At 47.9% G+C, this 27,807-nt stretch overlaps 1 protein-coding gene across 1 annotated transcript in view; it reads left to right on the forward strand.

Annotated features, from left to right (window-relative positions):
* The window catches only part of LOC144146025 (uncharacterized), a 193,188-nt gene that overhangs the window by 155,633 nt on the left and 9,748 nt on the right, over positions 1 to 27,807 (forward strand). The window contains exons 3-4 of the mRNA XM_077677943.1: positions 6,347 to 6,550; positions 10,305 to 10,709. Of these exons, the coding sequence (XP_077534069.1) occupies positions 6,347 to 6,550; positions 10,305 to 10,709 (609 nt within the window). The remainder of the gene's footprint in view (positions 1 to 6,346; positions 6,551 to 10,304; positions 10,710 to 27,807) is intronic.

Genomic DNA, 27,807 nt, shown 5'->3' on the forward strand with positions numbered 1-27,807 from the left:
TGTGTGTGTGTGTGTGTGTGTGTGTGTGTGTGTGTGTGTGTGTGTGTGTGTGTGTGTGTGTGTGTGTGTGTGTGTGTGTGTGTGTGTGTGTGTGTGTGTGTGTGTGTGTGTGTGTGTGTTAGAATGGGGGGGAGCTTAAGGTTGTTATCTCACGGTTCAGGTGGTAAGATAATAAACGTTTCAGATGGTACGAAAAGCTTGTTTATGTATCCAAATGTAGCCGAAACGAGGTGCTTTGCGTTTATGACATGCGTGTATGGTATGCAGCGTGTGCACGTTTCGTACCTTTGATTGTCTACTGTCCTTCCACTCGGCACGAGAACGCTTGGCGCGATTTTTGGGTGCTCAAAAAATGTTAATACGACCGGAGGTACGGAAGAAATGACCAACAACTAGTTTCCAAGAACGATGTGAGTTCGCAAAAACTGTCGACCGACACCCGCTTGTTAAGCGTTTACGCAATCTTTGTGCACTGTGCCCGTGCCGCCAAACATCACACACCCGCGGCGAGAAACTCAGTGTTCTGTCATGTTCACTCGTCCCACCATTTGCCGTTTCGCCGTGGTAATGCCCTCTGCCTGCCTCCCGCATCTTGCGTACAGATGGCGATAACAACACCGCGCTGGCTTTTGAAAACCTTTCTTCATGTAGACAGTCGTCACAGTAAAAAAAAGGAGGGATCCTGGGCTCACGTTATTTGCCATATCTGACCTCTACGTTTCGGCTTTCCTGCACATAGACAAGTACCCACAAGCCGCTTTAAGCGGCTCGCAATAGTGAATGCTCCACAGTTCGCATAGCGAACTGACTCTCTGCCCTGCGCCCTCTTGGAGGGAGGTTTCTTTTAGCGCGGTCACCTTTAGTCTCTTGCATGCAAGCGGCATTTTTCAATGACTTTGCGAGTGAGCACTGCTCAAATTCCTCTCAGACAGCGCCAGCCTGCCCTTGTTTCGAAGCCTATTGCGAGCGTACAATAGTGCACTGCTGGCCCTTCCCCCGTTTTCGAGCTCTGCCTTGAGGATCCGCAAAAGGGGGATATCGCGGAGCGGCTTCTGACGGGCCTTCCGCAGTATCGCCTCTGGCGGCTTGATGGGCGCGCGATGCTGAGCGCCGCGCAGCGAATGAGCCGATTTCGGGGGCCATAAACTCCTGACATGAACCCGTTGTATCGGTTCCGACTCGGTCCTTGTGCGTCCCGAGATAGGAAAATCCTTTCCGTCTGCTCGCCCGAGTAAACAAGACCGCTCCCGGAGCGCGCGCTATCCGGCCACACGGTGGGATCGAGCGCGCCTGAGTCATCGGAGTGAGGTAACTGGAGAGAGCCCGCCACAGATTTGTAGCGCTATACGGCACAATGATGGAGCTCTTCCGTAGTGCCACTCTACCGCGGCGAAAGAGCGGGACAGAAGAAAAAAGTATCAATGCAAGAGCGCCGGGCAACGAAATGGCCGAAAGAAAAGCGAAAACGCGTCTTCCTGGAGAAGGAACCGAGTACAGTGAGCGGACCGCTGACTTTCGAATTCGATCGGTCATGCGTCGGCTGAGGAAATCTCTTCGGTTCGAGCTTCTGTGAGTGCGCGAGTTACCTGTGTGCTGCGGGCGACAGTCGATACGGGCCGAGCACCCTGGCGGCTTTTCTCACAGACGAAGGTGCTCCTTATCAGCCAAGCGCGCACTGCCCACTCTCATTTGAGTCGTTTTCTCATATCGTCCCTCCGGGTTACAACGTTCTTCAAGCGACTGCGGTGCGGCCAAACCTATGCCTGTGCGTTGATTAGGACCTCTGGATGGAGGGGCTTAACGCGCTCGTCTCTCTAGTGCTTAGACGGTCGTTTCTTCTTGCTTAGGGCGAAAGGTTGCGGCCTCCGCCATCATACCGGACGTAGGGATTGACTTCTCCTGCCCTTTCGCGTTATTCTCGGGGGTTCACGTCGTAATCCTTCGCTCGTATTGAGGCCGTCCTTCTCATTCCCAACCGCCAAATAGCCGCAGGACGGATATTGTTTTCCTCGCGCACCTGAGCAAAAGTGTTTGTCGATGGGCTCGCTTATTTCCAATAAACGAAATGTCCTAGAAGGATAAGCGTGCTTTCCTCGAGGACATTTATTCACGATCGGACGAAAATCGCCGATATTTATGGGCACAAGATCATAGTTTTCCCCCGTATTGAAGCTTGCAGGACTGAAACGGTAGCGAAAGGGGTCAGCAGCTTCGAAATCGTGCGACAACGGTGATGTTTTTGCAAGCACAGCATGGTCGTGCATTTCATACGGCCAGTACATCAAAGTGTTTTTCCACAGGTTTGACGGCGTTGCATCCAGCTCTGGGCTATAACGCATCGGCCACCTGTGTCGAAGAATTTGTTTGTTCGTACGTCCTTATGCCATGACCTCCTCATTCTCGTCTTCATCTTCATCACCCGATCCGCCGGAGAGCAGAATTATTTATGGAGGCGCTCGAGTCATAAGTGGCGAGTCGCCCCATTCCGCACGCTCATGGGAAGTACATAGCTAGAGGGAGGAGAGGTATAGCGTGCGATCACGCAGTACGTCTCCCCAGGAATACGCTCCTTAAAGTATGCGCTCACTCTTATCTAGCACCCCACACTCCCGCATTATTAAGTCGTGTAAGCCCTTTCGCAACTCACGGGAATCGAATTCATTCTGCCATTTGAATCATATTTGACGCGATTTTTAAAACTTCGCCGCCAGCGAAGTGCGTGGACACTGCCTGGTTGTCTAAAACGAGTGATCCGGGATCAACGAGTAACCGCTTCGTTGCAGGCCACAAACATGTACTCATTTTTTTTTATTATAACTGGAGGAGTGGGGATTTCTGTTACGATTGACAACCCCACCGCTTACCAGGCCAAGTTTCCCCGATCCCTCGAAAGTGCCCCCAGAAGGAAAGGAAGACGAAAGCAGTCTCGGGGCAATGACATCACATTCCTTTGCGTGTGATGTAGCTTTTTCTCAATTTCATTTTTTTGCTCGACTAGAAGCGCCGCCCCTTAGCGAAGATGAAGACGCGAAAACTCCATGGGTCGCACCGTTGTATACAGACACGTCGGCTTCTACAGATCCTTCGCTACCATATTGGGGCTGTCGCGGAGCGCGCGCTTTCAAGGCTTCGACACCGAGGCGCGTACACAGAGCGCATCATCCGCCGGGTGTACATATCACTACCGCCCATGGTAGTGATACGTCCATGCGTGGCGCCCATGAAACCAGTATCGGAGACCGAAAGCGCGTTGTGGGAAGTTGCGCGATAAAATTACTAGCAGCGCCAAACAGCCACTCGGCTGTTGCAGAGGAAACTGGTATTAGTTGGCAGGTGTCGACAAATGACGCTCGGTGCTGCTATAGACGCCGGTCTTTTAGTCCCGCTGAGTGGTGCACCCTGCACGGAAATGGCATTTACGTGTAGAATATTCGCGGTGTGATTGTTAAAATTATTTACTAAAACGAGTAAGCTTTTAGCGATTAGAAAGATGAATATTCTTTTTTTCCTTATTACAAAGCTGTGCAAGATGTAAAAAGAAAGGCCGCTATATTTTCTCAGAATGACGCTCATGTAGAAGGTTCTTGCGTGTTTTTGAGGAAACGCTCAAGATTAAAGATTACCCTGACAGCGAGGTGGCGCGTCCATGTATGGCGGCTGTGTTTCTGTTAGATGAGAAAAACAAGGAGGCCTGTAGGGATAATTTTTTTTTTCCGCGGGCGCCATCATCATCAGCACGCACACTCATCACCGTGCGCCGCGCGTGGCTCAGCGCGCCAGTTAGAGCTGGCTGGCGCGCGTCACGATAAACGAGCCTGTTACGACGGCTGCGTAGGCGCGCTTCATAAAGGCGTCTGCAGTTAGCAATTAATATTACAGCGGCGCTAATGTGGCTACCAGCAGGCAAGAAGAGCGCTCCATTAACTGGCCCTTTTCGGTGCGCTTGTAAGATTTTTTTTTTGTTTCTCTCCCGGGGTTGCTCTTTTTAAATCAAAATGCATCTTTTATGCAATTCCCGAAAATTTCACCTGGCAACCCAGGCGTGCGTTTATGGCGTACTTGCCCTTTGCATCGTGCATCATTGATGCGAACGAATCAGGAAGTTGCCGATCGGTGTCTCCTGCCTGCGAAGGTAGTCCGTCGAAAAAGCAATACGCACGCCTTATGGGCTGCATGGAACCGCTGTTTCAACATTTTAAAATTAATGGTCCATGAAGTACCGGGGCCGTACATCTTTGTTCTACGCATATCAGATGACTTCGAAGCTCCCGCGAGGGATTTTCCACCCTTTCTCCGTTCGAAGTGTGGGCACTGTTTGCGTGTTTTAGGGAAATCACTCGAGCAGCGTTCCCGCAGTCGGCCAGCTGCCTTTCAGCTACGGCAATAAACGCATGCGGCGGTTACTTTAGAGAAAATCGCAACAAATGCGCAGCATCGGCTAGAAGAGGTGCGTCATGCGGCAAGCAAATCACGCAGTGTCGCTCTCGGTGGGCGCAAACTGTAGCTTTCGAAGTGCTTACCGACACCAAGGACGGAGTGATAGCGTTTAAGGCCATCGCTGCAGGGTCCCCTTACCGTTCTTTGGCTAGCTGTCCAAGATTTGGGAATCGCTAAATATAAAGATGACGTTTTGTAAAGACCCAAAAAGCGAATCCTGACGAGCGGGCAGGTTAACACTCAGAAATGAGGAAGGTGATGGGAGGGGGATGGATTGGGCTGAGAAGGGAAAAGGAGCGCAGTGCTATGGCTCAACTCAGGTTATCGTATGTTCGGTCAGTACGGAATTATGGCACTAAAGCATTATCACTCCTAATCACTTAAGTGAGCTTGTTTGTTCGAATATCCTTGAAAAAGAATGTTAGTAACAGCGGGGTGTAGTTATTTTCAGGATAAGCCTGTGTACGAAGTAAAGGCTTTGCTGAACATTCGGATTGTAATCAAAGAAATAATAGATTAGTTGGCTCGTCATAACTGCTGTTTGTAAAGTTATTGACGCAACATAACACTTCTAGAGAAAGAAATTGCACGTGTTCCAATTATGCCCTAGAAGGGCTTTTTTGGGGTGGTTGTTTATTATATTTATTGATTTCTTCTTTCAGCATACATTGTAATATAGTTCGCTGACCCCAAAACAAGAATAGACTATAGAAAACAATATGTAATCCTTTTACTTAATTTTGATGACGCTGCTGTGGAGGTTTTAGTGACAGACGTGTTTGTGTATTTATTTATTTATTTATTTATTTATTTATTTATTTATTTATTTATTTATTTATTTATTTATTTATTTATTTATTTATTTATTTATTTATATTGGTTCACTCAAGAAAAAAATTCGTTGCATATGGCAAGTAGGCGGTGTTAGAGAGGGGAATGGTTAACAATATTTTCAAGGAAAAAGACACAACAGTACAGCAAAGAAGAAAAACCCAATTTAGCACAAATGTTTCTATAATTATGCGTACATCATTTGCTAATGTGGTCCCAAGATCTGGCGGTCTTGAACTGTTGCTGTCAAGTGCAGGAAGTCTATTTCATTCTTCATATGTACAGGGTATGAAGCACTGGGATGAAGTCTTAGTTCAGCAGGGTGCAAAACCGTGTACCTATTAAGAGGTTTTTTTTTTTGTTTTTTTTAAGATCCCGTAGACTCTGCCACGTTTGTGCCAGAAACTGGCACACTTCCGTCCACTTTCTAAGCAGTCATCTTGCGCACTGAGGAATAGCTCTCTGGACGCTGAGATAAATACACGAGAGTAGAACAGTTTAAACTTCAGAGCATCTCAACTCCAAAGTACACCGTGCACAGACAGAAACTAATACTATCTTTGTGCAGGCAGCTTGGCAAGGGACTTGAGGGCTGTTTTGGGACCTTGGTCGGGTTTCAGTCAGGCGTAACGTGCAATCAAAGCTCTCTGGGTGTTTCTTCGGAGTACAGAACTGGATAGACTTTTGTGATTGAAAATTTTGTCCGCTTCAAATGACATCTTTTCATTTTTATAGTTTTGGTTGTGTTTTTTGGTTTCTTTCTTTAGTTTTTTTGCTTTATTTCTCTTTTTCTTCTATCATCTAGCGTAGCAAGCCAGTGCAACGGCTCGGCTAACCTCGCTGGTATTCATTAAAGTTTCTGTTCCTCTCTCTCTCTCTCAACTCGAAAAGAAATGCCGCAAATGGAACCGCAAGCTCGATATCTGCAGTGCGCGTAACTTGATCTCAAATAGACGGACAGCTTTAGTGCTTATGTGGCCCTTTGCGCCGTGAGTTCTGCTTATTCCGGCCGTTCAATGTGTGCGTGTGTGTGTCGCCAGGGAATGAATCAAAAATCGGGGCCCACTCTCGCCCGCAGGCGAAGAGAAGGTGCTGATGCTGCCCGGCGTGATCCAGTCGAAGCTGGTGACGCGGCTGCGCGAGGGCACCGAGTACGCCGTGGTGCTGTCGGCCGTCTACCCGAACGTGCAGACGGCCGCCGCCCCCAAGCTGAGCGTCCGCACGGCGCTGCCCGTCTCCGAGTTGCCCGTCGGAGACGACTCGTACCTGGACAACAAGATCCGTGAGTGTCGCCCGCCCTCATTCCTCGGTTCTTTATCTCTCTAGAACGCACGACGCCCCGGGTCACACACTGTAAAGGCTGATCTGCTCGGGCTGGGTGATGACTCGTGTACAGTCATAGACAAATGAAACACGGACACAACGGTATTAATCAGAACACAGAAAATAAGTGAGTTTTTCTTCAAGGAGAAAAAATTTTGCATGGCCCATTTGCAATAATGAAGAATGATATCACTAAGTACAACCGAACCGCGAAATTATTCGACGTTCATGCACCGTAGTCTTCAAATTATAGTGTTAGTTTTTTTGTTTTTTCGTGACTGTGTGTGCACATGAATCATTTTGTGTGTTCACGGACTTACCCAGCATAGGGGGATAAATACAAGTTTAAATAGACGGTTCCCTGACAATGTTAACTGAAGACAAATAGGAGGACATTTTCTTGTCCCCTTTAGCTGGCGTTTAAGGCAAGTTACACCAAGCACGAACACGAAGTGTTTGCTTCGAGCTTATTTACGTAATCTTTGTCAAAGTCAATTTCCTTTACTTTCACGAAGAACAACAGGCGACACATGAAAGCGCCGTTAACTTGTTGAACTGTCGAACTTCATCCTGTCCGTGCAGTTGTAGGTGTGCCCTGCAAATTTATTGAACGACTCATCGATCCTACCGTACACCGACTCAAAGTATGGTCATAATACGTGCGAGGACGTTTCGTATATTCTTCAAGATACTGCTAGGTCGGCTTTCGACAAATGCAGTTGAATTTTCATCTATGCTGCCAGAATAGCTTTGTACGTTATGGATGAGGCCCTGTATACGATTTGGCTAAAATAATGAGATCTGTGATAACACACTACGCAATACGAACATTGCATTTTTAATTACGTCACGCACAGATCCACTTTTTTTTTTGCCAAATTGTTTCCCAGGCCTCTTTATGCGCTAAATTTTCCGCTTTTGATGGGCAGATCGGCGGCTCAGGGGCATTGTCCCCGCCAAGGTGGATCAGCGGGTAAAGCGCTGCGTAACTGAACACGGATTCTCGGGTTACATTCCCTGCCATTGTGGCTATTTTTATTGTTATTATTCGCAATAACCTACAGGCTCGTGAGAGCATTGAGTAAGGAAGGTTTACAACCAACGAGTCGCAACAAAACATAAAAGTGGTTTGAGTGCACATTTAAAAAAAAACCTGGAAGGCTTAGGCCACCTTGCTAAATCACCGCCACATTCCCCGACGAAGCTGCTAAAAAAAGGAAATGTCAACCTCATGTCACCTCTACTAAAGCTTCCTTTTACGTCACACATGACACGATCACCATCCACGCCAAATTGAAATTTGGTGACACATGTAGTGCTTCCACGACACCGGGATACGAATCCACGCACTCTATAAACAATGCGCGTAACGCTTTCGATTGCTTACATTAGTAATTTCTCTCAAATGCAGTGTTTAGGCCACTCATTCTAAACTTTTCTCGCACATGAGCGTTAATACACCCGATATTCCCGGCAAGTTTGAACGGTGTGCCGCGTTTAGTTCTTTCAAGGCAAGGGGGGAAACATTGTATGCGCTTGTGCCTACAGTGTATCTGAATAGGGCGAAAGCTCCCGTTCAGCAATTTTCTACAAAGGGCGTAATCCAGACACAAGTTGGAAGCGTTGGCCTGACGTTAACACTGACACGCCCCCTATTTGCTCCAAATTTAAACCCTGGTCCGCGTTTGTTCTCCCGGGGCGCTAATTCGATATAAAATGCGCTAATGTGTTAAATGCGCTAATTCGACACAGAAATAGCGTGCGGACACAGAACACTGTTCGAGTCCCGTTTTGGTATCTAATTAACGCATTTAACGCCTCCTAATGAACTATCAACTAGCCCAACATAAAACTTTGCCATTTGTTCACTCGACGTTCCCGGTAATTCGACCGAACCGTGCGGTCCGGTAGGGGTCGAATTACCGGGAGTATTAATTTAGGCCGCCTAAGGGTTCGCGCACCAAGCATATCGTGTACCGCTGACTTTTTAAAGGCGCCCTCTTCAATACATACGAACAGTCGCTGCGGCCGGAAATTTCAGCCCGTGCGCGGCAACTTAGCCGCCCTGTCATTATGGCGCCGCAGCAGGCCGCATAACGCCTGCGGGTTGTGAGCGTTTTTCGGACATGGGCCGGCTTAATGTTAACTGCGCTGTCTTTGCTACAAGGGTCATCTAAGCACAGGGGCAGTGGAAAGCTCACTCTTATAAGTAATCGCGTTTCAGCGCTTCACCTTCATTTAAATGCTTCCGCCGAATATCGAGCTGCGAAACATTGTGTTATGCTCAGCCGCAGTAAGGGGCAGTCTTAAAAAGCCCGAGGGTAATAAACATGGCACACATACTATGGCACTTCTTACTTTTCGTTGCGAAACACTTGTTAGCCGCAACGCGGAGTTTCGCTCGTAGTTGTAAATTTGCTTAGCTTTACGGCTGTACGCTTTTTCTCCTAAAATTCAACTGGTTTACTGGCTATTAGGCATTAATTTAATCCATGATAAATTGCTTGCTGACGTCTGCTTAGGATTGGTCTGGCAGTTTGGTAAATACAATTCAATACAATCTAAACAAATAAAATTCAAAGTAATCCAATTCCTCCTTTCCTCAGATCTTCCCATTTCTCTCAAATTTCCCCCTTTCCCTTTTTCTGAGGACTTGATTGATTGTAGGGTTTAACGCGCCGACGCAACGCAGGCGATGAGGCGTGCCGTAGTGGAGGGCTCCGGATTAATTTTGACCACCTGGGGATCTTTAACGTGCGCCAAAATCTCGTACACACGGGCATTTTTGCTTTTCGCCTCCATCAGAAAAGCGACCGCCGCGGCCGGGAATCGAACCCGCGACCTCGTGCTCAGCAGCGCAACGCCTTAGCCACTGAGCCACCTCGGTGGTTTTTGTTTTTGTTTTTGTTTTTGTTTTCCTGAGGACCGACTATGACAGGGAGTGAATTGCTTGGCGAGTAGCCTAACAAGGTTTCTTGTTAACTGAGTAACAGGCGTCTTGTAGACGATGAAAGAACAGTGATGGATGCCTGGGGGAAAATTTACCGCACTCGGAAATGCTGGCACTTGGAAAGTGGCTGCGGCCCGCTAGGCTGGGATATCGCCGGTATTCCTTCACAAGGTTAGCGCCGCCTGCAAAGAGCAACAATTAACATTTTGGATAATTTTCTACCAAATTCATTTTGTGTATATGGCTGGATTTAAAAAAACACAAGTTGGAAGCGTTGGAACCAAGCGTTGGAAACACAAGTTGGAACCAATTAATGGTACAAGCTATCGGCCTTTCATTTGTTTCTGATCGAATTGACCCTATGACCACCATCATCAAACTCCGGCAACGTAGCACAACCGTGACCTGAGGCACTCTGGGCGGCTTTATTTCCAGCAGCAGCAGTTTGCTACACGTGACAGGTGAAAAATCGCCCGATGTACTTTTATGGGACAGGTGGGGTGCGGTACGAGAACTTGCAGATGAACGCCGTTCATTCTCCCACTATTTCTCCTCCTTCCGAGACCTATGACTGCCACCTATTAGCACGCCACAGCACATTCCCCCCCACCTGCCCCCTCTTCCGTTTCTTTCGCCGTGCAGTAGTGGATGGCCACCTTCGCGTGAGACCGCCGCTGCCGATACCGTTTCTCGCGTACACATAAGCCGCGAGTGCCCACTAACTCCCCCCTTCTCTCCCGTGGTTCCCTCCTCCTGTGTGCAGAGTGCAACTGCAGCGAGGAAGGCATGGTGGCGTGCACGCGGTCGGCCCTGCAGGACATGGCGTGCAGCTGCTTCCCCAGCTACACGGGCCGGTGGTGCGAGCTGTGCGCGAGCGGCTTCTTCCGCGTGGGCAAGCGCTGCACCGTCTGCCCCTGCAGCAACGCCACGTCCACTGGCGAGTGCGAGGCCAGCGGCGCCGACAGCGTCTCGTGCCGCGCCTGTCTGCCGGGACACCGGGGTCCGCTGTGCTCGGCTTGCGCCGCGGGATACCACTGGAAGGGTGACCGCTGCGAGCCCATCGCCTGCCGGAGCTTCGCCCTGTGCGCCCGAGAACCGGACAACCCGGGCTGCAGGGACTGCCACCTCGTGCAGAACAGCCTGCCGCCGGTCGCCCAGAAGAGCTCAGGTACGCGGGGCTGCCGCCTTCGGGCTGCCTCCGGAGCGCTCGTTGGCACTGACGTGAGAAATTTCGCTCTCTTGCTGTGTGACCCCGGTCAAAGTTTCTCGTCGCTAGCCAGGACGTCGTCGGCAAATACCTCTGTCCGTAAGCATGCCACAAAAGGAGCGACTAGACCCACGCCATTAGCGAAGACATGGGGTGAGCGTTTTGGCGTAGCTTTAACCAACCTCATTTAGCTAGGCCCCACTTTGAGTCATGGCTGTTTCATATCTCAGAAGAACGGACCAAAAGCGCGTTGACTGCAGGCTAGTCTTTTGGTACAATATTTAAATTCTTTGCTTTGTGGTTAAGTAGAAAATCCATTTAACCGACATGAACGAAACACTGTTTTCTCGTGCATTTTATGTGTGGATCTCAATTGATAGGTTTGGCATCGGGCAAAATCGCGCTCAGCAATATCTTGTTCACAAAAAGTACGAAACTCACCAGATCATGTAGTAATGCGACAATTTTGCACTTCGTTCAGAACCGCCTCAACTGTCCGCCATTTGGGGTTGAGAGACGTCTTCTTCCTGACCTGCGGAACCACTGGCTTGTAAGGTCACTCACACTGTGTCGTTTTCTTCATCACTCCTACTTATACAGCGCTAGCATTTATGCAGACACCAATTTCGTGCGTGTACCTCGATCCGAAAGAGCAGACATGCATGCGGACAGATGCTGCAAATAAAAAACTAAATGCATAAATGCATGGTACTCGTGAGAAAGCAATTCAAAATGAGCACGTAAAATTTAAAACCATGATGCTACGTCATTATCTAATACCACACACGTACATTTGCTCCGCAAGAACCCACTGTATGCTCAGCAATAATGTTTATCTTGGTTGTTAGCTTTTGCCCACTTATAATATCAATTTAAAAACTAAATTTCTCTCGTTTTTACCGGGGACACATAAATTTCCAGTATCATCTTAGAAACAGCTCCGACCACTCGTTTGGCGAAGCCGTAGTGCACGCTTTATTGGTACTCCAGAGCAACGGGTAGGCAGTGCTCAGCCGCTCCCAAATCTGCTTTTAGGAATGCAGGGCCTTTGTCGATCGGTCACTGTTGCTGCCGAATGCCTTTCGTAAAACGTTTCCAAATGACGGTGCTCGGGTAAATGGCAGACGAGTGTAGACGCAAATGAGCAGCACAGAGGCTTTCGCGACTAGCGAATTCCTTAAATTCGATTTACTCTCACTGAGCTTAATTGCCGAAATATGCGCACCAGCCACGACATATATACTGGGGAATTTTAACCAAACACGCGTAATTTCTGCGTGCTTCTCTTTTCGTTCCTCACGATATTTCTCAGTCGGATCTGCAACGCTGTTCCTAAAATGACGCCTAAACTTGGTCTGGATGATGAAATCTTACTCAAAATTTCTTCTCGAGGCTAATAACGGAAGCTACCTGAAATGCGATTAGAACTTTACCAGGCTTGGCGCTTCGCGTACTTATTTCTCATTTGTGTGTGCATGAACGATATACACTACCGTAGCTACGCGAGGTAAGATATATGCTAGCAGGAATATCTGCGCCGGTTTGTGGAAAGGCACCATGCGGGAGCCAGTTCCTCAGCCCACACTGCCAACATTGGGCTTCCGTCACTTGACAGAGTCGCTCGGAGGTCTAAGCTAGCGTACACAAGAAATTAAATGATCCTTGTTAAAGTTACGAAGGCGTACGACTACGACACGTCCCATCGCGGCGGCGTGCTTGGAGAGTGGCTTGCAGGAGAGTTGCCTCCGTTCCGACGACGAAGGGTCAATAACCAAACTTAACTTGTTTAATGCGTCGCGAGTAGAGAAAAAAGATGGTAGAAGTAGCAGCGCACGTGCGTGCTTATAATATGACGTGCAGAGAAACGTTCTCCGTGGAGCCCAACACGCACTCACTCGGTTCGCTTAAAGGCAAGGATAAATACTCAGAATTCGCAACCGCCAGACGTTCAGCGTGTTGCGAACGGCACCAAAATGTACAAATACACAAAACAACGCCCACTGGTCTTGTAATGGTTTTCCCAGAAGCCGGGGAACGCTGTGCCGGAGAGAGATGGGGGGGAAGAGGGGAGTTCACCGGACGGCCGTCGTATGTAGAATGATTGTTCGAACGCACCTTTGCTGGACCCAGTTTTTACCGGTTCTCGCAACGGCTGCAACCATGGCTCACAGGCCCCGAGCAGCCGCGCCGCAGCCGGGCTCCGCCTTGCCACAACATAAAAGCTCCTGATGAGCTGGCTTCACCGCCACCCATGAAAATTTTCTTCGATGGCCAAAACTTAGCTGCACACGGTGTATCTCGCGCGCACAGGTCAACGGCAAAGCACTTCGCGCGGATTTGTAACAGCCTGAAGGCGCTCTGCTGCGATGAAACGTCTCGTGATGCGTGTCGATACATCGCTTCCGCCCCTCCACATTAAATAAACTTCAAAAATCGTATATTTGTTACCAATGTGTAAAGTTCCATGCAAAAGAAATCTCTGCATTCGCTCGATACGAGATATTTATACGAGATGTCTACGAAACAATCATTTATAGAAATTACAGTGATTCACTCGACCGCGGTGTATACACGGGGTATTACTGCTGCTAACTGGCGATTGGTACTGCAGCTGCCAACTGCCAACTGAAATTTTCAATTCAATTCAATTCCATTCAATTCGAATTATTTCTGACAGATAGTGTTTACAGTCATAGTACATTCAAAATACAAAAGGAAAATACACACTGCTGTCAAGGTAAGCGAGGCAAAAAGCGACTGACTACCTGATCTGGGCATCGTTTCCTGTATGTTTTGCATTGCTATACGTGGCACTTGAAGAGAATAGCACATTGTTCCGGTCCACGCGATCAAAAGTGCACAGTTCAAGCCACTTAAAAGCCCACTTCAACAACAGGATGCAATTTTGCACGTTATAGAAACAGCAAGAAACAGAAAAAGAAACTGAATACACATCAGGATATATATATATATATATATATATATATATATATATATATATATATATATATATATATATATATATATATATATATATATATATATATATATATATATATATGTATATAAGTACATGGCGATTACTAAAGGCTTAGCGGAAGGGCTTACACGTTTTTTAAACGTAGCAATTGTCTTTGACTCACGCGCTATTTCAGGTAATTGCGGACATTTATTTAGAAGGTCAGGTGTACCCTATTTACACGATTCTAAAGCGCACCTTTTTTTAAAAATAAAAATAGGCGTTCAAAAATACCTGCGCGTTGCAATCGGTCTCGAAAATCGAAAACAGTAAAACCGAAACCGCGAACTTGGAACCGAAACGAAGCGGCTCAATGACTGTAGGAGGCTTCGTTTAAACGCAAAGTAATCATCTTGGCGGAAATGGAAGGGAGTCAGGCAGCGTCCGGTGCATAAGGCGTCCCGGAATCGGTTATTCGCGATTGACGAAAACAAAGGGACCACATTTTTAACTGCAAAGCTTCACGGAAGGGTTTTAGCGGCCCATAGCGTGTGCCGACTTATGTTCAATTAAGTGTTTTGTGCAATTTTGAGGCATCTGTTAATTGAATTATTTCGCGTCCGCAGTACAGTCGGCGCCAAGACATGTTTGTGGATTTTAGTGCTTGAATTATACTGTGCTTTACCATCGGGGACGCGTAAGATTCGCGCAAATGCGGTACTGCATTCTATTGACTGGGTTCCATAGGGCGTTCGCACCCTTTATTTAATATATGGATTCTGTCTGAATTTGCAACCGCATTCTGGCCGTTTGTGACCCGACAGAAACGGCGTAGCACTATGTTTCAAATTATTGTAAATTTGTAGACCTAAATGGTGAGGATAGATGTGTTCAGCTATTAGGATTTTGTGTTTTTGGAGAAAAAAAGTGGCAGTGTATGTTCTTCGGGCAAAAGGTTTTCGATAAACCTAAAACATCCGTGTTGTGATATGAAAGGCGTCACCTCCACAACCACCCTTCCCCGACCTTTGCACATTTCGTGTCCATCCATGCCCTTTCCGTTTCGTTCCTGTGGAGAGGGTGGAAATGGCGGAGGGAGACAAAGGAGGAAAGCTTCCCTACCCCCTTGTTCCCCGTACTGTGCTGTAATTTGTCAGAGCTCCCTCTAACGCCACGTCGTCTTCCATTTTGCAGAAAGTAATCGACTGCTGTGACTGACAGTGACACCGCGTTGACAGCGACTTCGGTCACTTCGTAGTTTGGCCTAATTGGGTAAAAAGAATTCATCAGGGAACTTACTCTTCAACTACGCAGCTAAATCGTAGACTGCTTTCAATGACCGCAAAATCAATTGCGTTGATGTATGTATGTATTTATTGCACAAAAAACAAGAAAGGAAGTTCCACCAACAGGCGTAAATTGTCTCGCCTAGGGGCGGACACCGGAACGCCTGCTGGTGTAGGGGAGGTGGGATAGGGAGGAAAGAGTACAGAGGAATAGGGGGATAGGGTAGAGGGCTAACATAAATATATAAAACAATGGCAAGAATAACCTATATACAACGTTAGGTGAAAGAAAAAAAAACTAAAAAAAAACAAAAAAAACGAAACACTAGACAAATAAATAAATATCAAAATACAGGACACGAAGGAGTAGGACACCTGCACACTTATACACACACACACACACACACACACACACACACACACACACACCCACACACACACACACAGGAATTCTACCCTAACAGCTACACTCCACTGCGACCCGGGCAGTTACGTAGAGTTGTAGCTTAGTGCATTGTGGAGCCCCGAGGCCCCCAGGTATGCTCCCAGGGCCTCGAGCTCTTCGTCCCGCTCCCTGGCATTTCCTGGGGGCCAAAGCAGTTCCTCGAGCGGCCGCACTCCTCGGAGCACGGCCAGAAGCTCCGCCCGCCCTGCCGCAAACTTGGGGCACTCGTACAGTACATGCGGCAGGGACTGCACGGGCGCTCGGCAGTGAGTACAGGCGGGACTGGCCACCCGCCCCAGTCGGTGCTTCCGCTCTGACGTCCACGCGGCCCCCACGCGGAGGCGCAGGACGGCCGAGCGCAGTCGACGAGGCAGGCGTGATGCCCGCTCAGGCGGCAGACCCCCTCCGACACGCAGCCGCGGGTCTGGATGCCCGGTGCGGAGGTGTCGCTGGATGAGCAGGCGGGCGTCGTCCGCTGCCGCCTGGGCCAACATGTCCGAGGGAGGCAGCGCGTGAGCCCCGGCGGCCAGCTCGTCTGCCCGCTCGTTTCCGTCCAGGCCGATGTGGGCGGGGACCCACTGAAGGCACAGCCGAGTGCCCCGGTCCGCCAGCTGCGCCGCTTTCTCCCGGATGCCCCGCACCAACAGGGAGTGCGAGTCGCCGTCCCGTAGACGAATCTATAGCCTATACATCGTTCTCGTGTCCTTCGGTATATCGAAAATGTAATAAATTCAAGGTCACTTGTTGGAAAATGTAGCAGATGTAGGGCTCCAGCCTAGGAATGACTGTCTGTCTTCTCTGTGACGACTTAGCGACGAGGCGTTACGCGAGGGAAAGATAGGGAGGGAGGTTGCAGCGAGGAGCGACATTCCATGCACCTATAGGCAGCGTGGGGCATAAACCCTTTACTCTTTTTTCTCTTCCTGAGCCGTTTTTCTTCGCATTCCGCTCTGTCTATTCCCAAACGAGTTTCTCGTCGTGACGTTAACCGGGTGCTGCCTGCGCTTACCTTCTTCGCAACAGTTCAAGCTTAAGCATTATTTGCCTACTACCCCAAGACGAACAATATGCCTTGTCACAAAAATGCGTGATTGGTGAAGTTGAGACGTGTGATATATATAATAGTGTAAGTTTGGATCATTTTAAAACAAATCAAAGAAACAAGAAAACTGCGCACAAGAAAGCAAAACGAAAAGCCACCCCCTTGGGCTATTCATGGCCAAATAATGTGATTCGGCTATTGATAGCCAAGTCTGGAAACCATTCCATCCATCGCAGCAAACTAGAGAATAGATAAAATAAAAAAAAACTGTGGTTGATTCATCTGTCATAGGAGTCGGTAAAACACGAAAGTTAAACGTGCAGCGAAATCTGCAGCTGAGCATGATTTGCGGGTCGGCGGCTTTCTTGTGGGTGGGCTTGGCGAGCGACGTCCTGCTGGCAGGTCGCTTCGGCAAAGGTGTGCTGGCATCATTTCCACGACGTATATTACGTCAGTGAAATATTCGTGAACCACGGCATAAAACACTTTCGTGTTCAAATATAAATCCCGAAAACGAACAACCCTAAGTATAACGTACTCTTTTGTACTAAAGGTAGCTTCTCCGCAAGAACACTCTGTGTGCAGGGGTGCACCCTTCACAGGCCGCTTGCTTCGTTGTACTGGCATTTCCATGGCGCATTTCCGTGGCGCATATGACGTCAGTGAAATCCATCGTGTATCCCGGAATAAAACACTTTCGTATTAAACAAATTGATACAAGCTTACCCAAGATAAGCGCCCTCAGTGGAGTCACTAAAAAGCAAAGAAAAAAGACGCTGTCTGTGTTGTCGCGTTGCTTTGATGCCACTGAGAAAAATGAGGTTGGGGAAACAGGGAAGGGGAGTGAAACTGCTTTTCATTAGTTGACAACCCTCCAAAATGAAATATTTGCTAGGTAAAACATTATTTTATCTTATTTTTTCCATAATAGGAAGAAAAAAAACTCGCGCAACGACGCAGTTAATTCAGGGCTTGCTTCCTTACACATTGACCCAATAACTCCGTCGAAATATCGTAGGCCCAAGGTTGGTGACAGTTTGTAGAGATGCTCGAACAACTGATTTGCCGAGGTGAAAATCACGTGCATTAAGAGCTCGGAATCACGGCGCTGCTATAGTGGAGTGTATAAAATCTGTTCGGGCACAAAGCGCTGGAATGTGCACATTAAGGTACGACACCTGTAATGCCTGCAAACGATGTGGTGGATATTATGTGTGCTCTGGGGGAAGAAACGACGTTTTGGTGCACCCGTACGGATGCTGCTAAACGTCGCACTATTTCCCTCGCAGCCACCTGGCTACTACTAAATGCTGCCGATAAACCGAGTAGCCCGCTATTCTCTGTCATCGTTGGCTGTACAGAGCGAAGCCAGCAAAGCCGAGAAAAGCGACAAACCACGAGGAAGAAACCACTGCCTGTGGGCGAACGAAGAGGCCACGTGCGCTAACCACGGCGGCAGCGGCGCACATGGGGCCCCGAATTCCCGTCGCCGTCGGTGGGCGCTTATCATGCAAATACGAGGCCGGGATGAGCCGCACCCGATGGTCGGCAGCATCGATTACACTTACGCCGCTTCTCATGCAAATTCACGGGCAAACGACTTCCCTGCTCGTTTTTCTTGCTTCCCAGCTGACGCGCCGAGTCCGAGGAAATTGCCCACGGTCGGCGAAAGAGGAAAAGCACGGCTCCGCAGGTCCGGGAAATAAAAGGGACCCGGTGAGCGAAGCGGACTGCACTCTGCGGCGCGAAAGGGGGCAGCCAGATCGCCCACCAGACAACAAGCCTGCTCGGGGAATTGACGGCGCAAGAGCGCTGCTGCCAACGGCGAAAGGCCTTTTCTCCCGCGCCCTGTGGGTGGACGCGTCTAATCGCTACTTCATGAGAACGACGAGCAAGGATTGGGAGGTCAATCCCTCATTGAAAGGCAACGTACGAGGCCTTTATACTGTCGTATACGGGAACACAAAGGCCCGTATAAAGCAGCTTCACTTAAAAAGACATCAAACGAGCACGAAACAAATTGCGAGACAGGTCACAAAAACACGACTACGAGAGGTCAAATACCGTTCCATTATAAAGCGAAACGATGTCGCATGATGGATGGAGCTGGCCGCGCCCCGCACAGGTCGTTGTCACTCCGACCGCGTCCAGCTCGGCTGTGTGAACTTTCACCCGGCGTCCTCGGGCCAGCCTGCAACCATCTGTATGGAAGCAGCGCGAGACCGCCGGGCCGCACTAATCAAAGCAGACTTGTGTGCTGACAGCCGCGTAAGCAGTGCCGCTGCCGTCATCGTGGTGCGGATGCAAGGCACGTCCCGGGCACGTCTCGCCGCGAACGCCGCTCCCCGCTTGACGGCTGCTGCAGACGCTCGTGTTTGTCCACGGGACTGCCGCGTTCTCTGCCGGCCAGTTTTGCGAACCCTCCTGGCCTTATTCGGCTGCCCCGTCCACCTCTTGGCTTCGTCGGTCGCGACGTCGATTTGTTTGCGCTCCGTCTTTCGGGGGGTCATTGTCTTACTGCAACGGTGAACGCTTGCGAGGTTAGGTTAATCAGTGGGCAATACGCGTGCTCGTCTGTTTGCGCCAGATGGAAAAAAGAGCAAAAACATCCGCGTGCCTCAAACGTAAAGGCCATGGGTGTGATGTGAATGAACACTGGTCAGTAAAGCCATGGCTCTGTATAATTTAAAGGCCAGATCAATTAGGCGTGTGGGGAGAAGTTGCGTTTGACCACTTACGTCCGGGAAATCAGTTTAAGGTGGCTTTGGTTACCGTCCTATATACCCCTTTTCTTTCGTTCCAAAGAATCCGATGCGGCACTGTTATGCCAAACATCTGGTGTAGTTCATTCACAATTAAGCATCATTTCGTTCGTAGCGTTTTTATAAATGCCCGTATTCAGCATTCATATTTCACCTAACAACCTGGCCTTGCGCATGCCGCAGGGAACTCGACTGTTTTTGTGCGTGCGCGCGCGCGTGTGGTTTTTGTATCGTTTGGGTATGGTTTTTGAGGATGTCAGCTTTTGCATGGTCAGGGGGCGACAGATGGGCGTCCCCGGAAACAAGGGGGAATTTTTAGGTGAAAAAAACTTTTAATCACGAAATTCTTGTCATGGAACTAAGCACTCTGGCAATTTTGGGCCTGCGTTCGTATGTTTTATTGCAGATACGCGACAAGGCAACCAACAACTGCGTGTCATCGTACAATCTAAGAGCGGCATCAATTACGTAATGTGTAATAATGTTGATTTTTAAGGACTGTGCGACTTTTTATTTTGCAGCTCCGTTTAAGGAGACGGTTTTTATGTCTTCGTCGCTATACCGATTGAAGTGGCTGCTCAGAAGTGCTAACTTTATGTGGCTCGCGGTTCGGGGCCAGCCTCTCCGCCGCAAAAAAAAAAACTACCTTTTCCCCGCCTTCATGCAGCGGAGATGCGATTCCATGATTTCTTTAGCCTTTATATGGTATTACGCAACCCCTTCATGTCACGAACTGCGCTTGCACCTATTACACTGCAACCTGCAAATGTTTATGACGTTATCTTTTCTTTAATTCACATTCCTTATTTATCCAGTTCACAGACCACCAGCCTATTTCTTGCACTTCCGCTCAACGCTTTTGACAATTTTATTTATTTATTTATTTATTTATTTATTTATTTATTTATTTATTTATTTATTTATTTAATTTATTTATTTATTTATTTATTTATTTATTTATTTATTTATTTATTTATTTATTTATTTATTTATTTATTTATTTATTTATTTATTTATTTATTTATTTATTTATTTATTTATTTATTTATTTATTTATTTATTTATTTATTTATTTATTTATTTATTTATTTATTTATTTATTTATTTATTTATTTATTTATTTATTTATTTATTTATTTATTTATTTATTTATTTATTTATTTATTTATTTATTTATTTATTTATTTATTACCATACTTTCAAGACCCGGAGGCATTGCAGAGAGGAGTGGTGTAATTACAAATAAACTCGTTTGCAACGTTCTTGAAGTTAGCGGCGTCAGTGATGGCAGCGATGGAGCAGGGCGGTGGTTCCAGTCATTCGTCGTTCGTAGTAAAAGCGAATCAAAAAGAACATTGGTGTGACAAGCCGGAACTTCAGCCATGAAACGATGGTCTGTGCACGAGTATGATGGCGGAAGATTAGTTTATTCCAGAGGGTCTCCTTAGAGTAATAAATCCTTTGGAAAAGTCACAAGCAAAAGTATTTACGATGTAACTCTAGGTTAGGCAATCCAAGGGTTAGTTTCATCAACAAAACACTGCATGGCGGGAACGATTACGAAGAATGAAACGAGCAGCACGATTTTGGGTTAACAGGTGACGTCAGAGTAGTTTCGCAATACCATCTATCGCATGCGCCTCAACGCGGCTCACAAAAATAGATTTCTTTTTTAAACTTTGTGGAGCTATGTCCCGGTTTGCCCGACTTGCTTCGCATGGGATTTTTGCTAGGGCCCCGACTTCGCTTATCCAGACAATTGCTGACTACTTCCGTGTGCCTGCGTTCCCATTTTGGGCTAACGTTAAGGGACATCTTTTTTTTTTGCACGGACTAATGTGCCTAACGCTCCACAAAAATCATTTTGGCCTTTTTTGTGGACAGTGGACTAAATCAAGCATTGTAAACACTTAGGGTAACTGAGCTCACGTGTGGTTGAGTGTGTTTTTGCGCGTGTGTATATGGTTATAGGATAGCGTTCACGACCATTTTGTCGCTATTTTGATCTGGAGAAGAAAGTTGGGTGCCTTGTGCTGGCACTACAAGCAGTGAAGTACCTCTCTCTCTCTCTCTCTCTCTCTCTCTCTCTCTCTCTCTCTCTCTCTCTCTCTCTCTCTCTCTCTCTCTCTCTCTCTCTCTCTCTCTCTCTCTCTCTCTCTCTCTCTCTCTCTCTCTCCTCTCTCTCTCTCTCTCTCTCTCTCTCTCTAAACCTTTGTGCATTAATCACACACTCGGGGTCGAACAGGGCGGAGGCGCCTTCTCGACGCGATTCTCGATTGAATCATTTCCGCTCTTGCAATGTATTTAACACGGATGTTTTTTTTTTAGCGCTTTTGTCAGAACTTGGCTTAGAATTCAAGCCCAGACCCCGTAGGTATCGAATCGGGAGGCCGAATCATTTCTGAAGATACCAAAATTTCCGTGTTTTATGTGCATGTTTTCAGGTCATTCTGGACTGAAGCAACAACAATTCATTGTAGGTCGTACAATGTGCCTCCACTGGTACCAGACAATGGCGCAAATACAGAAGCTATTTGCTGGATAAATCTGAAAGTTTGGTCCGTGCCGCAGTCGTCGGATTGGCCAAGTGAATTACTTAGGAAATGGGCTGCTAGAGAGATCTGAAGTGTCAGCTGGCGGGAAAGCGAGCCGCTATCCGCATGCGCGATCAGCCAAGGATAAACAAAGGCTCCATTCACCATGCCAGCAGTGCCAGACGGTTTATTTTCGCATTTCATGCACTCCGTGACTTTCTTAGCTGGCGAGGGCGCGCATGCAGGCAACCATGTGAGTGCGCCGTCCACTCGTTATGTCGGGCTCCGCGGGATGGCGGTACTTGTCCGTGCTAAGCACATGACTGTGTTGCGCGTTACAAACTCTGCCTCACCGAACGCCAAGTATTGCCTCTGTTCCACTGTGAGTGCGATTAATAACATATCTGTTGACCACCACCGTTGAGAATCGGGGTGAAACGGAGCAGACGACGCACGCCGGTTTTTTTTTTTTTTTTTCTTCGGCGTGAGGGTGCAGGGGCCCATGCAGCGCCATGTCCGTGGCGCATCGACCATGTCTGTGGCCGTTTCCAGTGTTGCCAAGCGAAGAAATTGACAGCTAAACTTTTCGACGAATACCACCTATACTGTCAATTTGTTTTGTATCGTTAGGTTTTTTTTTTTCGTTTCTGCCCTCTCTTTTCTCACATTTTTCACACCTCTGCCCTCACTTTTCACACATTACATTCTCACCCCCCCCCCTCAATTTACACCCCTCGTTCATAGCGTCGAGTCGAAAAAAGGGCTTCCTATATTACCTTTTATTATTATTGAATGTACGTGTTTCTCCTTCACTGTGTGAGCTGATGCGCTTTACATCGGGTTTCCGTTCCGATCCAAACACTATACGTATCTCGCGCTATTTGCTCAGTTGATAGCACTATAAATAGGCGGTGCTCCAACCCAGCACAACGCATTTTTCTTCTGCAGCGGAAAGTAATGAGGGGCCCTCGTGTGGCCTGCGGCAGTGGTGAAGTGATCGATAATGCTACTGTTTGTTTCCTATTTAATTTTCACTCCCCCTTGCTGACTCCGCCAAAACTGTTTCGTCCCTAAAACCCCTCTTAGTCACGAGCTAAAGATTAATTCGCCCTCGTACTGCCCACTGGCGTTGATACCGTTTTCTAGGATCGCTGGCCTAGACAGGCGGGGGTCGTGGGTTCTCACTCATGGCTTTGACCAATGTTAGTTTTGTGCAGTTTATATATATGTGTATATATATATATATATATATATATATATATATATATATATAATATATATATATATATATATATATATATATATATATATATATATTATATATATATATATATATATATATATATATATATATATATATATATATATATATATATATATATATATATATTTGTAGTAACTGCGAGAAAAAAGCCTCTGTTTATCAAAAAGCACTGCACGTCTTGGCCAGTTCATGTATTGGCCATTCGTTTTATTGCAATCTTTCTTCAACTTGTAGCCGTACTAAATATTACTAAATGTAAACGGTCTGTTTTGTGGGAAAGTTGAACTTTTCGAAAAAAAAAGAAAAACTTCTTGCCCATTTTTCGCCTCTTGGTCTAAGAACGGCGCCGATGTGGGACCGAACAATTTGTCATTCTCCGAGCGAACCGAACCAGACAGCCTGCATGCGTTTGATCCAAAATCAGCTGCAGGGTGCTGCCCCACCTGTAGTCCAAAGGTGCTAATTGAGCGTACGGCTAGTCCGCCGGAGAAGAGGTACCACATTTGTAAACGGTCGGATCTTCGAGCCTCAGAAGAGTTGAAGCTTGAGCCGGTTGGTACATACGTTTGAGAGTAGAGGGCAGCGCAATGAACGAGACGAAGCGGAGACGAGACAAACACAAGCGCTTGTGTTTGCCTCGTCTCCGCTTCGTCTCGTTCATTGCGCTGCCCTCTACTCTCAAAGAATCTTCGAGGTCGCCGGGAAACGCCCGCTGACGCGCGCTGTGGTTAGTTAGGGATTCGTGTGCGTTTAGGCGAGATTCGCTTTTTGCGGCTGACAGAGCGCTCGCCGAATAGCATCCATCCCACATGCGTGAGCTCCGCCATCGCGTTTATGTGGTTCGCCCGGCATCCACTCCGCTTGCGGTTACGGTATTTTCGCGTTTTTAAGCACCCTACGATTCTAAATACATTTTCCTTTTGAACCAGCTGGATAATGTTAGAGTAAATAAAACTTTATTACTTGACACTAACGTTACTATAAACAGGCCCCTTTTGGCACATTGTGGTCGTGTGTAGTTAAAAATTGCGGGAAAAGCCGTCGGATTAGACTTTGACTATATTCACCATCTGCCCGAAAAACTACCGCTACCTTATTGGACGCCACCATATGTGGACTGGGTTCTTTACAAGAGCAATGGCGCCACTGAGCATTCAACGCCGGAACCGTTTTCTATCGGTCCTTGGCCGCAGTAGAACGATGTTTATCGTCATGGCAAACCGGCTAGTGTGCAAAGTAGGTCCAAGATGGTGGGAGTTGACTGCGAACAGTAAGAACTCACGAATAAATACAAACTTACACTTTTTTCCGCTTGGGAAAAGGAGCGATGAGGTAGTTTTTCACATCTTCGCGTGCGCCGTAACAGCTGCAAGCCTGCGAGAACTACGCGAAGTTCGAATTCAGAAATTCTAATTAGTGATTAGTATTTCCGACAGCAATGGTCTTGACGCAGTGACGGCACAAATTATACGTTAACATCGACAAGGAATTAAACAAGCCCGTCTCAACATTTCATTTAATTATCTGCCCAGAGGCGCTGATTCAGTGTGACCTTATATCTATCCTAGTGCCATCTCCTCGCATTGTTATTTGTGCGTACCTAATATTGTGTAGCTTCTTGTAGAGTAATGTTGGCACGGGCTTAACGTTCCGCGGTGTTTCGCGAGCGCTTAGGCCGAGTCAATAGGAGGTGAACGCTGCAGCGGCATTTGCCGGCGAGCCGCCAAGCAAAAGGCGGCGTGGGGAGAGTAAACAGAGGTGCGTCGCTCGGATAGAAACTGTGATGAACCCCGGGGCTGCGATGGGCATTTGTTTCGTTGAGCCGCAAGTGTGTGCATTGGAAGCGCCGCTCGCCACGGAGTCCCCGGGCTCCTATTTGTTCTTGTCGGGATCAACGCTTCCGTAAGCTCGGCAGAGAAATGGCGTACGATTGCACTCGACGTGCCGACCGGTGTACGGTTTCGATTACGCCACATTTGATTCAGAAGGAACGTCTCCGCACGGAGCGTAATTTCCTGTTTGGACCTGGACCCACATGTCGGCCTTAGCGGGAAAATTGCGCCAAAGAGTGGCGAATCGGAATCGATGCGGGGGATACTCAACAGCTGTCGGCAGCAGGAGTCAGCGGGCGATGATTGATGGCCGCGACGCCGGTGTACGCAGCGCTAATGCTTTAGGCGATAACGATGTTCGAAATAGTTTCGGACAACCAAAGATCAACACATGAACGGCACGAGCAGGGTGGGAATGTTTGAAAGTTCCGAGCACGTCTGGTTCGGACGTGAAGGGGGCTTCCCGGCAGCGGCTTTTCTTCCGGCGCCGTGCGCGAGCACGCTTTCCCTTTTCCTCCTGCCGCGGTGGCAGCGAATCAGCGCGCATTCTTTGCATACAGCGGCCAGATTAATTCCCCAGCCTTTGGGCGGCGCCAAACGACCTGCCCTGCGCGCGTGATCAATAATCGCGTAGGTAAGAAAATCGCGGCTGAACTGTCTCTTTGCAAAAGAGCCGCGTTCCTCCCGGCCCGCTGCTGTGAACGGGCCAGCCAGACTCGCTCGGCACGTGGGCCATTGAGCCGCATCGCAGGTCCGCCGGCCGGCGCGCGCATTCGCGGTTGCTGCTGCCGCCCAGAGCGATGGCCCATTCAGAGCCGCCTCGGGGCCCGATGCCGTGTGCCACACAGCGGCGGCGGGCTCGCAGTTGATTGTGCCCGCTCTGATCGATCTGGCTTTTTGGCCTGGCTCAGATGCGTCCCAGAGATTAAAGCGGGCCCCGTATTTATAGCGGGCACCGAAGGCCGCTATCTCCCCTCCAGAGGCACGCGAGAAAGATGTCTCGAAAGAAAGCCGCTCCCCATCCTCCGATTTCTCGGCTGGATAAAGACGGTCAGCCGGGCGCACTGCGTGAACAATAAGGAGCCGCCGGAGCGCCACAAAACAGCCGAAACAAGTCCGGGCCGTTTTCCGCGTATCGTCAACAGGGCCGACGCCTTTAGGCCCTGTCAACGCGCCCGCCGAAAACTGCGCCATGGTCCTTTAACCGACGCCGATGCGAGAAACTTTGAAGCCCGCTTTTGTCCCCCATTTGGGCTACCTCAACCGTGGCGCTTGCGACGCTCTGCCGCGGTGTGTAAAATGGTACGTTGCTAAGGGTAGACTTGAGAAGGCAAGCTTCTAAAAAAAACGTGGTGGCAGCTTTATAAACCGGTCGTTGACGAATGTTCGTTTGTTGACGCCTTGCACGTTCTCGCGACAAAAACAGCGTGCATCGTACCGCGATGTGAGCACATATTTTCTCGTCGTCGCTCAGCGGAAAAATTAATAAATCCAGTACTCATGATTCACACACTACTGCAGGCCAAAAGAAATCATTTGCCGTTCTGTCAAACCTACAGTAGTCAAAAATCGGTGCTCCTCAGCTACATTTACCGGAAAGAAATTGCTGCTACCGAACGATCCGTAACGAAGATAAAAGTGTAGACCGAAAAACTACTAAAGACATTTAAATGCGTGCGAAGGACGTCTGCGTTGTCCTCTGCCATGGAAACGATTGCGCATACACAAACACTGTCGGCTGTCCGACTTGGTGGAATGGGTTACGGCGTTAGTGGTAAGCAAACACCGTTCCGGTGTTTGAACGGCTTTTTTCCAGCGGGAAACTGTTTTATAACACGGTAAGGGAACTTGCGAAAGCTATGTAGTATCTCTTTCACCACTGTTTCGTGTGAATCTCAGGCTTCCTGCTCGGGTTTTTTCCTCAAGCATGCATGCCAATATGCATTCAGAGACCGCCTCGAATAATCCATTCTCCCCATTTGTGCGGGCAAAAAGGTAAACGCTAAAGGAAATAAAGGCCACTTTCAGTCGAGTGTCAGTTTCGTTGTATGTTTTAGTCGTCTTGTACGATCCACAAGTGTCCCACTGTTGCCTCTAGAAGCATCTAGAAGCATGGCCTATATATATATATATATATATATATATATATATATATATATATATATATATATATATATATATATATATATATATATATATATATATATATATATATATATATATATATATATATATATATATATATATATATATACCGTGAACAGCATTGCCAGCCAAAAAAATCCGATGACACGTAATCCCTGTTTACCATTTGTGAATCCACAAGCATTAGTGTTCAATCAAACACCATTGAGCCCTCTTTCGAGAGGCTGTGTCGACACCTTGATCCTCCGACGGCAGCTGTAGTCGCCACTTGCCAATCCCAGTGAGTGGGTTTGCGAGTATTGTGGGTGTGCATGTTGACGTCTCAGATAAATGGGAAGTGGTGCCATCGGCACGAGCTTCTGGCAGCAGCTGTCGTTGTCACTAGCCGATTCATCTGAGTGTGTATGCCTGCATTCGAGTCTCAAGGTTAGTCATTTTAAAGTTGAGCCTAATTATGAGCGAAGCAACGTGAAACTCATTGCACATGTAGCTGCGTGCACCGGTTGTCGAAGTTTTTACAAGTCGAAGGCCGCAACGCATTCACTATAGGCCCACCGTTAGTCGGCTAGAGCCATGGAACCGTAGTGGTGCCCCTGCCTCCGTGCGATGCGTGCTCGACTCATGCTCCGCCCGCCCTGCGTTCGATTACCGTGCAGTCCTAAGTTTTTCCTATTTCCTTTTCAGCTCAGTTTCTTTACTTTTATTCCCTCTGCGGCGTTGGCCACTTTAGCGGCCTTTACATTGGATTGCTCCATCGATTGTTCCTGAACTGTTCCAGTCTTCTCGCTGA

Source organism: Haemaphysalis longicornis, unplaced genomic scaffold (genome assembly GCF_048455015.1).
Source record: "Haemaphysalis longicornis isolate Haplotype H1 unplaced genomic scaffold, Haemaphysalis longicornis Haplotype H1 scaffold_1, whole genome shotgun sequence".
Lineage (NCBI taxonomy): Eukaryota > Metazoa > Arthropoda > Arachnida > Ixodida > Ixodidae > Haemaphysalis > Haemaphysalis longicornis.